The 12421-nt window shown below is 45.1% G+C and overlaps 1 protein-coding gene across 3 annotated transcripts in view; it reads left to right on the top strand.

The window, feature by feature from the left end:
- The window catches only part of tmem163a (transmembrane protein 163a), a 55582-nt gene extending 43161 nt beyond the window's left edge, over positions 1–12421 (top strand). For all 3 annotated transcript variants that reach the window (XM_086219729.1, XM_086219727.1, XM_086219728.1), the window contains 4 exons: positions 106–202; positions 5800–5911; positions 6865–7006; positions 7189–12421. In XM_086219729.1, coding sequence (XP_086075855.1) covers positions 106–202; positions 5800–5911; positions 6865–7006; positions 7189–7249 — 412 coding nt within the window. In that variant the 3' untranslated portion in view covers positions 7250–12421. The remainder of the gene's footprint in view (positions 1–105; positions 203–5799; positions 5912–6864; positions 7007–7188) is intronic.

Here is a 12421-nt window from a genome sequence, read left to right on the forward strand (position 1 = left end):
TGCTTCTTTAGTTCGCTGGTCCAGTTCAATTTTAGCACCTAGATCACATTTGCTGAAGCTGAGCACAGCCTTACTCCTAACATCCTGCTCTCTGTCCGCCTGCAGAGCATGTGTAGTCCTCGGAATTGTGTTCGTTCTCTCCTCCCTGTGCATTCTGGGAAAGGCCATCCATAACCTGGTAACCAGGATGCCGCCAGAAGTGGTAAGACAACACACAAACACATTCATATCAGCCACCGGGCCTGACTTTAACCCTAACCTCTCTGTTACCAGTGCGTCACATGATGAAGTCTTGCTTGTTTCTCCCCAAAAAGAACATTAGACCCCACAAAGTGACGGTGCATTCACACTTAACGTGACAAAGCACACTGACCTGGGCGCTGAGTGGTGCAGTCACAAAAAATAGCTCTCCTGTGGCATGGCTATCAATAACAGCTAGCATAAGCTAACATTAGTCAGTGCGCTGTGGGGTCTCTGGTCATCTGTCCCGTTATCCCAGGGAGCAGATGCCGTTCCAGATCTGGATTCAAGAACTGTTCACTGCTTGGCAGATTATGCTGCCACCTGCTTTGGAACTTTTCCTTTTCGTCTGCTGAGATGCCTGATTACATCTACACTTTATGGCGCACCATGACTAAGGGGTCACCTGTTCCTCACTTCGCCCAGAGACCACATCGAAGTGTCCTAAACAACTAAGTGTGTGTGTGTGCGTGTGTGTGTGTGTGTGTGTGTGTGTGTGTGTGTGTGTGTGTGTGTGTGTGTGTGTGTGTGTGTGAATGGGTGAATGAGGAAATGAGGGTGGATGTGAAGTATTTGGGGTGCCGAGGCTAAGAAAGTGGAATGATCACACCAGTCAGACGAACTCGACTTTGGAAGATAAAGGTGTTTGGGTGTGTTAGGGATCCCCTGGTGTGAGGAGGCCCTCATTTCCTCTCCAACACACACACACTTCTAAACATAATTTCCTCACCCCTCATTCCTGATGATGTCTCATCTCACCACCTCTTCTCCTGGTTGGGGAGAACCCAGTTCCTCGTCTCCAGTTCTGTGCTGTTTGCTGTGTAAATGATTTAACCGACGCCATCTGTCCATTTCACTCAGTGGTGAAGCCAAGACACAGAGGACAGCTCCACTTCCAAAAGACCAACAACACATTGTTGGTGAAGTCTGTCTGAAATGTAGCTTCAAAGATAAGATCCACTCCTTGATCTCGTTCTAGGTCCCGACAGCACTCCCCAAAATATCTCCTCGCTGCACTAATGATGCTGTTAAACTCAGTTCACATTTGAATTTTAAAAGTAAACAGCAGAGATTTAGAGACTGGAGCTTACTATTGGGCTCCAAGCCACTAACAGTCTGAGCAATTGTGGGAAATTATCCACAGGAATGTTGTTTTTTTGGGGGGTCTTGGAATTGCCTTCACGTTAACTGTAAAAGAAGAGTATTAATTGGCAATTAGCGAGAGACTCCATTGTATGGGGGAAAAAAATGTGTCCAAAGATTTTAGAAAGTGATAGAATAGCGGCAGCAGACAGGAAGGTGCTGTGTAGAGAGCTGGGTAGAGGCGCCGTCTCATCGCTGGGACACAAAACCATGTTTTTACGACAACATCTTAATAAATTGTGTGTGTATGTGTGTGTGTTTGTACTAGCATGGCCTTTTTATTCCGTCTTATTTGCATGGTTTGTTTTTTTATGTCACCGCATGCATCAGCCGAATGGTGACGGCGCTCATCTCTACGAATCAGCTTAAAAGGGGCGATGTCGTCGTAGCTGCAGAGCGAGGAGGAAGAGTGCGGACGTTAACGGTCGTTCCCGCGTGACCCTCAGACGTCAGCACGGTGACCCACAGAACTCACCAGTGACGTTCACTGTTGGTCTGGTCTGCTTCCGCAAGCTGGCCTTTCTTTCGAATCTGATGTTGTGTTTTTTCTCATTTGTTTATCTGCAACGTCGGAGGAAGCTGGTCTTCATGGGTTCACACGCCGTTGCACCAACAACAAAAATTACAGCTATAAAAATCCAAGGCAGGAAATCTACGGAAATAAAAAACAAAATAAAACAAAACAATGAAACCACTCGAATGTTTAATAAAATTAGTTACCATGGCGACACCCCGCCAAATGAGAGACTGAGATGAGGCCAACACCAAAGATGGGCTATCTGAACAAATATGATGGATTCCGCGGCTCCCTCTCTGGAAATGATGCTGCATCTCTTGTAAGAGGCCCCTAAGTCACAAGGGAACAGAGAAAAAAATAGAAGGCGCACTCATGTGGATGTGCTGAGAACCGAAGGAGCCAAGTGTGAGTGATAATGTGAGACTGTTGAAGCGCTGGGGACAAACCCAGAGACTTTCTTCATATGTGTTTTTTAAAGTGCACGTTTGATAGAAAAACAGCTCTTTGACTGTTAGATGAAGTCAGACGTGAGCCAGCAGGCAGGAGAAAACCAGCAAAAACTAGGCTGGCAGAAGCTGCAGCAGATGATGTTTGATGCTCCACTGCCATTATGTTAACAAAACCTGTGGGTGTCTGGTCTCAGAGGAGCTCCCGGACACCAGCGAGAGCCCATTACCACTGCCTGTCTCCGACTCTGGCTCTTCCTTTTTTATCCCTCTCATGTTTGCTTCACCATCTCACTCCCTTGATTGTACCCTCTCTCTCTCTCTCTCACCCTCTCTCTCCCTCTCTCTGTCTTTACCTTGTTTCCTGACAACACCCCCAGGCTTACCTTTCTCTCGGAATAATAGGAATGTTTGCATGCATAATAGGAATAATGCAAATCAAATCTAGATTAAAGAAAGCCACATCCAGTCGGGGAAAGGGTTTAAGCTCTTCTCGCTTGTTGTTGGCACACGTTAACAACAAATCCCATCAAAGCAGGTTAACGATTTGAGCGGACGGTGGAGTGAGTTGGGAAACACAGGAGGGCTGAAGATGAGGACGTCCACCAGAAGAAAGATCAGTGCCGATGTAAATCAGTTGTTCGTGACATCAGGCTTACATCCAGTCACCTCCTGGTGGCGCTATGGTAACACCGTCACACCTGAACTCACAGCCTTCAGAGAAATGCGCTGCCAAGTCCTTGAGGTGTTTCTGATCAAGTGTGAGATGGATCTGATCGACCCACTCGGAGGAAGTAGTCAAAATGCAAAAAAGTGATCCCCACCAGGTGGCGCTGTGAATAATCTTCCCCACAACTTAAAGGGTTGGCCATCACTGTTCAGCCCCTCCAGGTCCTTTCCTTCTGGGCTCAGAAACATTACCTCTTATCACAATTATGTGGTAATCTCAGGATACTGACACACAAGAAAGAGACGATCCATATCCATAAGATTATGAATAACAGGTAACAATGGTGATGGTGATAAAAACATAATCAGAGTGGTGTTTATGCTTTCCTGAACTCATCTCTAAATCCAGCTCACTTCTGAATCACACTCTCTCTGGATCGTCCTCTACAAGCTCACTTTGTCATGTCAAACGTCTCTGCTTTGTTCTTTTACGGCTCCTTTTCTTCTCATTCCTTGTTTCATAATTCTCTCTCTCTCTCTCTCTCTCTCTCGCTCTCTTTCTCCTCTCTCTCTCTCTCACACACACACAGTTTCTCTTTGTTCCCACCTTCGGGTTTTGTGGCAGAAACAGTCTTTCTCAATGACATCTTCATCCAACAGCAGTCAGATGTGATTTAACATACCACTGGTGATCTGTGTATGTTCCTCAGCTACAGGAATGTGTGTGTGTATGTGTGTGTGTGTGTGTTTTTTTTACAGGAATAAACTAGAATAATGTGAGACATGAGAAGGTGGAACATTTTGGAGGGAAAGGTGTCGTGATTCGACTCAGTTCTTCCTCTCAGAGATGTGTACCTCGACATATATTACAGTCGGAGTTCAGCGTGAACAGTGTCAGACTGTGTTACCTTGAAGTGTTTTGGCTGCGAGATCACACTGAGTGGACCGCGGGTGCAAAAAATCGTGAATCCTGATTCGCATCACGTTCCTAGCTCACTGCTCTCATGGCAAGCTGTCTGTGTCTAGAGCCTGATTAAACACAGGAAGCTGAGATTGGTTCCCCCAGCTACTGTGCTAAAGAGGCTCACACACACACACACACACACACACACACACACACACAAAGATGCTGCTAACACATACAGTGTACGCAGCTCCATGCATTTACAGTTTTTTCAATTATGTTGCTTTTCAGATCTCAGAAGGTTTTTCTCAGAAAACCTCAAAGATCTAAATCAGGAATTCATCCTAAAGAAAGGTGGTTTCCCGCTCTTATTGGGATTATTAAAAGCGTGCACTATGAGTTCCTGGTTGTGCAGCAGTCTGTAGTGTTGTCCAACAACACAGGGGTCACTGGTTCAGTTCCCTGTGCTGCCTCCGGCTTGGTTGTGCATCCATACAGAAACAATTGGCAGCCTTTGCTGGTTGGAAGCAGGATGAAGGTGTGTATCCTCCCTGCTGGTTGGTGGGGGAACCTGTATAGGGGGGATGGAAAGTGGGGGGGGATCACATGATACTCCTTCATGCTACGCCCCCCTGATGAAACTCCTCGCCGTGAGGTGGAAAGATGGCGACTGCAGGGGATGGTGGAGGAGGAAGCATGTGCCAGAGGAGCAGAGGAGCTCGAGTGAAATTAACTGCAACATCTTTAATTCTGTTGTATTGATCTTATTAGGTCCAAGTACAAGACACACTGATTCAGCACTTTATTCTGCCTCCGTCTAATCTAAATAGATTGGAGTTAAAAGGGTTCAGGGGATTAACAAGTTATTAGCTGACCAGCCATCAAGAGCTCAAACAGAGAAGCTCGTGTGTCTGACAGCGAGAGACACAAACGTCAAAGTTTCTGTGTCTGAACTGAGAGCCTGAAGTCTACGCTGCATAAATCACCCCGACACAGCCACAACGCAGCCACAACACAGCCACAACGCAGCCACAAAGCAGCCACAACACAGCCACAACGCAGCCACAACACAGCCACAACGCAGCCACAACACAGCCACAACGCAGCCACAACACAGCCACACCAATCTCCGGTTTAGGTCCAAACACCTTTAAAACGCACCCTCCTACATAAAGTGGGATTGAAACTGTTGACGTGGCATGAACGCACACTTTGCATCATGTGGTATAAATGCAGAAGTTGTAACCGTGTGACCTCTCAGTGACGATGCAAAGTCATGATGATGAAGCAGCTCAACAGACGCAAGTCATCGCTCATTCACTTTGTGCCTTTCCTTCTTCTCACCTTCATTCACCCGTAATTTCCCAGTTTAGCAGCTCAGATCATGGAAAGCCAGACTAAGCTGTAGCTTTTAGTACTTTTGTTTGTCTGATTTGATATCAGCGCATGTAGCTGAAAGCGTGGCCTCGTCTTCATCTCAAAGTGTTGGGTGTTTTTATCTCTCAGCAATGTCACGTTGTGCTGTCATAAAATAGTCTGTGCAAAGGTTTTTCACAGATAAGTGAGTCCAGATGTAAACAGCAGTCTCACTCTGCTGTCAGGCCACTTATTCGGAGATCTCCCTCCTGGGGGGGTCAGGTGTTGCCTTTTGCTGAGTCAGTTTGAGACTGTGACATCACTCCGAGGCGTCACCCGAGCGACCTTGTGCTGAAGCACTCACGTCAAGTCGGTGTATGTTATGGATGGCGCATCTAATGAAAGTTGGTGGGTCGTTCTGTCCGACTGCTGATGTCGATGCTGTGTTTTATCTTCATCTCTTTTTTCTGTATCCACCCGACCAGCTTGGCCAACTGCTAACAGTCTCCTGTGTTCTCCTGCAGGACGACTTCCTCTTCAGCGTGTCCATAGTGAGCGGGTTCACATGTATTGGGCTGGCAGTCACCAAGTACATGCTGGGAAGAGTGCTGACAAGCCGGGCGCTGATCACCGATGGTAGGACACACGAGCTGGACACTGTAAAACAGCAATACAGGAGGGATGCACCAATAAAAGGACCTGTAGTGCACTGAAGGGCTGAAGAATGGCAGGAGTTTCAGTCCTGATAGGCAGTGACATGCATTCACTTCAACCCCTGCTGCGCGGTAGACCTAAAAACACACACATTTCATGAAAAAATTTGAACTGAAATGTAAAAACCTCAGATAGAAAGGTACATTGCACTGTGAATACATAACATTGTCACAACAAAAGGAAATACACAGTCATTGTGCAGGGTTTTTTGTGTGTATTTTCCATGTACATGTACCCCAAACCAGAAATGCCCAGACTCTCATGCAGAGATGGTGATGAGTGACAACGATGCAGCGACTTTAAACACAGAAACGACCAGCTGAATGTAATGAGTTAAAGCCACAGAAAAGTGTGTGTGCAATCACTTTGTGTGCGTGTGTGTGTGTGTGTGTGTGTTCTGTGTCCCACACAGTCCTCATCAACAGAAGCGCATCACACACACACACACACACACACACACACACACACACACACGTGTTCACAAAGACATACTGCTATCCCCGAGTCTCAGAACACACAGGGCATCCGTCCAATATACCCGAGGTTTCTGTTCTCAGACCCTGCATTTATTTCCCAGGTGACTTCAGGATGGTCGTACCGCAGGCGTGACAATAACCCAATGTGCTCACTTTCAAACACACACAGAAATATATTTAGGAGTCACTGACCATGAAAAGGGATTATTTAGGATATTAGACCTCCCAGACAGTTGAGGACATCTCCATCTTTTCTTGGTTTAATTACTCGTCAAGGAGCATGATGTGATGCGGCCTCCCAACAACGCTTGCTGGCCGGCTGTGCAATGAAACGTTAACAAGAAATGTAGTTCTGAATTCAGATTTAATCAAATCCCATCATCCTCTTCTGTTTTCTAGGCTTTAACTCTCTGGTAGGTGGAATCATGGGCTTTTCCATCCTGATCAGCGCCGAAGTCTTCAAGCACCACAGTGACGTCTGGTTCCTGGACGGCACCATCGGAGTTCTCATGGGGTTCACCATTCTGGCGTATGGCGTCAAGTAAGAAGGGATTTGATTGAGGTTGACGCTTGTGTTGACACTAGGATGACTTTACAAGTCTGTATTTTCTTAAAAGGGGTGGGGGTGGGGGGGCATAAGAGCTGACCCCTAAACCGGGTCAGACTAGACCGGGGTTCCCTGCTGAAGTCTGTTGCACTCACAACTTGTCTCTGCCTCCTCAGGCTTTTGAAGGACATGGTGCCCCGCGTGAGACAGACGAGGAACTACGAACGCTTCGAGTGAGCGTCCTGTCTGTCTACCAGACGTGAAGGTTCACACTCACACTCTCTCACACTCACACACACACACACACACACACACACACACACACACGCACCTGGCTGCCTCCTTCTCTCTGTCTTTCATACATACTTACTAGGACATTTTACATGCACATACATACGGACGCTCATGTCATTGCAAATACATTCACGTGTGCTGTATATACTGTAAATTCAGACAACACACACACACACACACATCTGAGAGACTTTGAGGGTAAAGGACATGATTGAAGACCTCCAGGAAACAAAGCATTTCAATGCTTTTATTTCTTTTACTACTACTTCTCTTTTGTTCATGAAAATGTCAGAAAATAAGAAAAAAGAAATGAATTATCATAATTTGCTGGGGCAGGAAACTGTACCATGTTGATCCTTTGCTGAGTTCATGTATTTGAATTAGAGAGTTAAATATTTAAGTGGTACTTCAGCTAAAAAAAAGAGATGTTTTTCCCTCCTGCATAACTTCTTTGTGACACCACTATGCAGAAAGAAGCAGCTACATATATTTAGCTCATATAGCCATCAGTCTCCATTAGCTTCAAGCTAAATATATGTAGCTGGCTCGTAATGCATTCTGGAGTCACGAAGTGATGCAGGAGCTCTTTCTGAGGTCAAGACACCGATCTGTGAGTACTTGAAGGACAAAACATACTTTTTGGTTGAAGTTTTCCCTCCAGCTCCTGGAGAGGGACCCCTTCTTGGTTTTGATGCTACTGAGTTTATATTCAGTGGTCGCCTCTTTGGCGGAGGAGTCTGCTCCGAGCGCTTTCCTTTTTCCCCCTCTTTTATTAGTGATAAATGCAGATGTCTGTCCAATAATCCCAGAGGACTTCCTGTCAAAGCCTCACAGCTCTGACCAGACAGAGGGAGCGAGGTCAGGAAAGCTCTGATTGAGCGGTGGCCGCTGTCTCTGTGGTATACAGGAGGGCGAGAGGCACCAGTCAGGTCAGCCACGGTCCACAACCTCCATAAGTAAAACAAACAAAGGCTAAGATGATGGAGGAGGACCTTTTTTTTTTTTTCCAAAGTGACCAAATAGAGCAGAAATTAGGCCTGTTTATATCACACTGGCTGCTGTATGAAGCACAAATTAGCAAACTCTCTAACAAACTGATGATTTCAGGGTATTTTAGCCTATTTTGTTTGAACCACTGTATCTGTATCTTTTATTTATTTCTATTTATTTCATTGCCATATCTTGTTCATGTTTTGGACCTGTTTACAAACACCTTTCTCTGTTTTTCAGTGACATGCATTCAGTGATTGTTTTGGGTTTTTACTTGAAATGTTAAAGTTGTCAGGGTGTGTCAGGCAATAACTGAATAGTAATAACTGAGGTATTTGAAACGGCTGAGGCGGTTAAAAACTAGGTCATTCGTAGATGGAAAAGCATTCACCTGTGCAGGAATGCTCTCGGTGCCATTTAATCCCGGTGTTTGAGTTGATCATTTTCTAAAAGGTGTCACCTTCTTTTGACTGCAGAATTCATTCAGAAAGCTGCCAACGATGAAATCCCAGACTTGAGATGAGACTAAGCACAATGACAAAGATAAAGCAGCCTGTGGGAATATCATTTACATTGCATATCATTAGAAGTGTGCAGATACAGCGTTTTCCTCTGTGTCTGCTTCTTACCCGTTTGTTCTGCATGTTCTGCAATGAACAGAATGTAAATACAAACCACACGATCTGTTAATATGTTTATTACACTGTTTGGGTGTATCAGTAACAAAAATCACGACTACTAGCCGATGTAGTAGGCTTTTTGGACTAGACAGCTTATAGTTAAAGTGCAGGATGATCAATGTTGCTTAGTTAAAATGTTTACTCTATATATATGCCTATATTATATACTGTAAATGTTGTTTGACATATTACTGTAGATTATTCGTGAAATTACATGACAAGTTTTACTGTAACTCTTTGCACTGTAAGTGGAAATGTGCGACTGGATGTTGGCGCGAGCCGATGTCCGAGGCTCAGCTGTCCCGTTTTTCCAACAGGAAATCACGATGCTGTTGGACGCCGATGTTTAATGACATGTCGACAGAGGTAAAAGGACAATTCTGATGTTTTATTAATCTTGGTTGTTTGGGTTGAAATGATGGATGGATTCAAAGTCGTAAGAATTGTTAGCATATTGAGAGAGAACGCTGTGGCCAAACTCAGCGACTAGAAGTCTTTATTTTTGCAATATTGGAACATTTCCTATAATCTGATCATCTCTATTGATCGATTCAACCCAAACACGTTGGAATGTGAGCTCAGCCTGAGAAACAACAGAATTATCCTTCATTGTTGTGAAGCTCTATTTATAGGACAAGTCAGCCTCTGTTTGCGAGCTGGCCACTCTGGTGCTGGGGATGCACGTTCTATCTACCGCCCATCGTGAGGTGTTTATGAGCCAGGGAACGTGTGTCCCCACCACAACAGAGGGTCCCAGCTGAGTCCCACTGGCCCCACCACCATGGTGCTCCACCACCATGGTGCCGCTACCACGTCGGCTGGGCTGCGTCCCTGTTTATTTACCCTGAAACTGCGGTTGATCTCACCCATAGCTGACACAACAGTTTACCTGCTGTTCTCCTACTGACAATAGGACAAACCAGAGGTTTTCAAAGTGGGAGGTGGGCTTCCCCGGGGGCCCTCAGTGGCTCCCTGTGACAGATTATCAGTTATCAAAGGAGATCGTGTAGAACGGCCTCTGTGTTTGTCATTCAAGATGTGGCAAACTGTAGGTCGGAGAACATTTTTATGTTTTTCTACTTTCAAGGAGTCTGAAACATTCTAATGACTCGGGACCGAGCGTCTTCATCTACTCGGTGACTCTGACGTTCCGTTAAACTGAACTGTGGCGCTAACATGGCTAAATAGCTGTCTATAACTGTGATGAGCCTATACGGGCGTTCAGACTCTAGAAGTGATGTAAGGAGGCCAAACTTTGTCAAAATGGAGGCCCACCATCTCAGACTTTGTAAACTCCTGGTTTTAACAATCACTTGAACACAAAATAGTGTGTAAAATATTTTAATTAAATTTGGAGGAACATGTTAATTGACTCAGAGGGTCTTCACTTCAGCCTGGAGCCTTTATAAATTGATTTGGCAGATTGGCATGACTAATGAGACCAGACCATAATGAATGGATAGCTGTGAACCAACACTCAGCGTGTTTAGTGAAGCACACTCAGAGCTGTGACAAGCGACCTGCTCTCCTCAGCTGCCCTCTCCTGGCTAGTGGTGAAACGACATGAGCTTTAATCAGTATTCACTGCACTGAATCCAAGGGGGAGAGTCTAAATTTAGCGCGGGCAAAGCCTTGGACCGCTACTCTGAAGGGGCCTGTCTCCACTCTGCACTGTAACTGGAGCTGGCATTCTGGACAAAGTTCCATATTTTCTATCTTTAATTCCATGGTGTAAAGAATAAGCTTTAAACTGAAGGTGTGAATCAGCTCACATCTCTTCAACTCACCAACAGCACACTGGTTTGTAAAGCTCCCCCCCTCCCCCTCCCTCTTATGCATAGATGACAATCTTAACCATTTTACTAGCAAAGCACAGTGTTTACCTGCTGATATCACCATGTAGAAATTCAAAGACTCATTTGTCTCGGCTCCACAGGCTCTACTGTTCTGACAGCGTTTGAATAAACCAGAGAGAATTTTAATCTTGGCAAGAAAGTCCTTTCTACCTCTCGTCTTCTTTGCACTGTTTTATTTTCACACATTCACGATCAACTGCCCTGGTCGCCGTCCTTAGTAGTGAGCGATCAGAGCTGTTAGACTGGGTAAGTGCAACAGCTGCAAACCAAAAAAGCACATGTCAAATGTTACTGTCAAATGTTACTGTAATGCCGTAACCACCAGAGATCCGGACGCTTTCTATCCATCTAAAATGTGTTGTCTCTGCTTCCCCCTATCGAACGGCCCGACGCTCTCATTCTACCAGAGGCTTTGTTCATGAGGTCTATGAGGGAAAAATTATGTTGTTTTTTTTTGTCTAAACAAACACAAAATCTCATCATTTGAATCCATAATGTTGTATAAAATCTTAATTCCTTTCATGGTGTCTCTGGAAAAGCTCAGAAACAGTCAGTTCTGAAGCTACATGTCGTGTGTTAGGGCGTATTCACACCTGCAGCTTGTTTGGGTTTGTTGCAGTTCTGCAGCTAAAATGAAACAGTTGCAGCTGAGCTTTGGTATGTTGACGTCCTAACTGCACATCCATCCATATGTTCCGTCCTAAAGCATCTGGAGTTGCACTGACCTGCTGTAAAAGTTCTATGGTTGTTCTGGCTGGTCGTTCTCTCTGTAATCGAACCCATTCAGGGTGTGAATGTATGGAAGCTGAGAGCCACTGTTCACACAACTGAACCATCCCGTAGCCTCAACAGCAGGTTAATTTACCTCAAGCTGAAGTCTTGAGAGAAAGCAATCGTCACGTCGCTGAGGGTGATCACGGCGAGCGATTGGACCGGTTGTGCTGCAACTGTTGGGTCATGAATCGTCGCGACTGCGATCCTTAAGGCTGAGAAAATCCATGCGATCATATGGACCTCCGTGAATGAACTCTTCATATCAAGTTTAATTAACTTTATCATGAGAAAACAAACTTAGTTATCACAACAGCTTTAAAAAAAAAAAAGGTAATTACAAGCATGGCTGAGCAAAGTTGCGTACTTTTACTTTACGTTTGCTGCATTCACATCAGTGATATTTGGAGGGGGGGGCAGTTATAGTTCTGCAGGTACTGCTCTGGACAAGCCCGGTGTGAATACTCTTTGAATTGCATTTGCATGGGTAGATGGACTCGGCATCATCAGCCCCGAAACGTTACCAAATCGTCTCCCCGACGCTCTGACAGCGGTGCCCACCCCTGTTGCCTCCAGGCTTTGGCGAGCTCGAGAAACCCGGATGTTTCACAGCCACTCCGACACACACGGGAAGATGTAACGGAAGTTCCAATCGATCTTGAATCAATGTTACATAATTATTATTTGTCAGTTTGTACAGTAATGACATCAGTGGTACTACTTATGATATAAACAATGTTTATTTATGTAAAAGAACAATGAAGTATTTCTTTGTCAAATAGCAAAGTTTTATTGATTAATAAAGTTTTATCCTGCTT

This window comes from Aulostomus chinensis, chromosome 12, assembly GCF_037954235.1.
Source record: "Aulostomus chinensis isolate RoL2024-O1b breed Wild chromosome 12, RoL_Achi_v1.0, whole genome shotgun sequence".
NCBI lineage: Eukaryota > Metazoa > Chordata > Actinopteri > Syngnathiformes > Aulostomidae > Aulostomus > Aulostomus chinensis.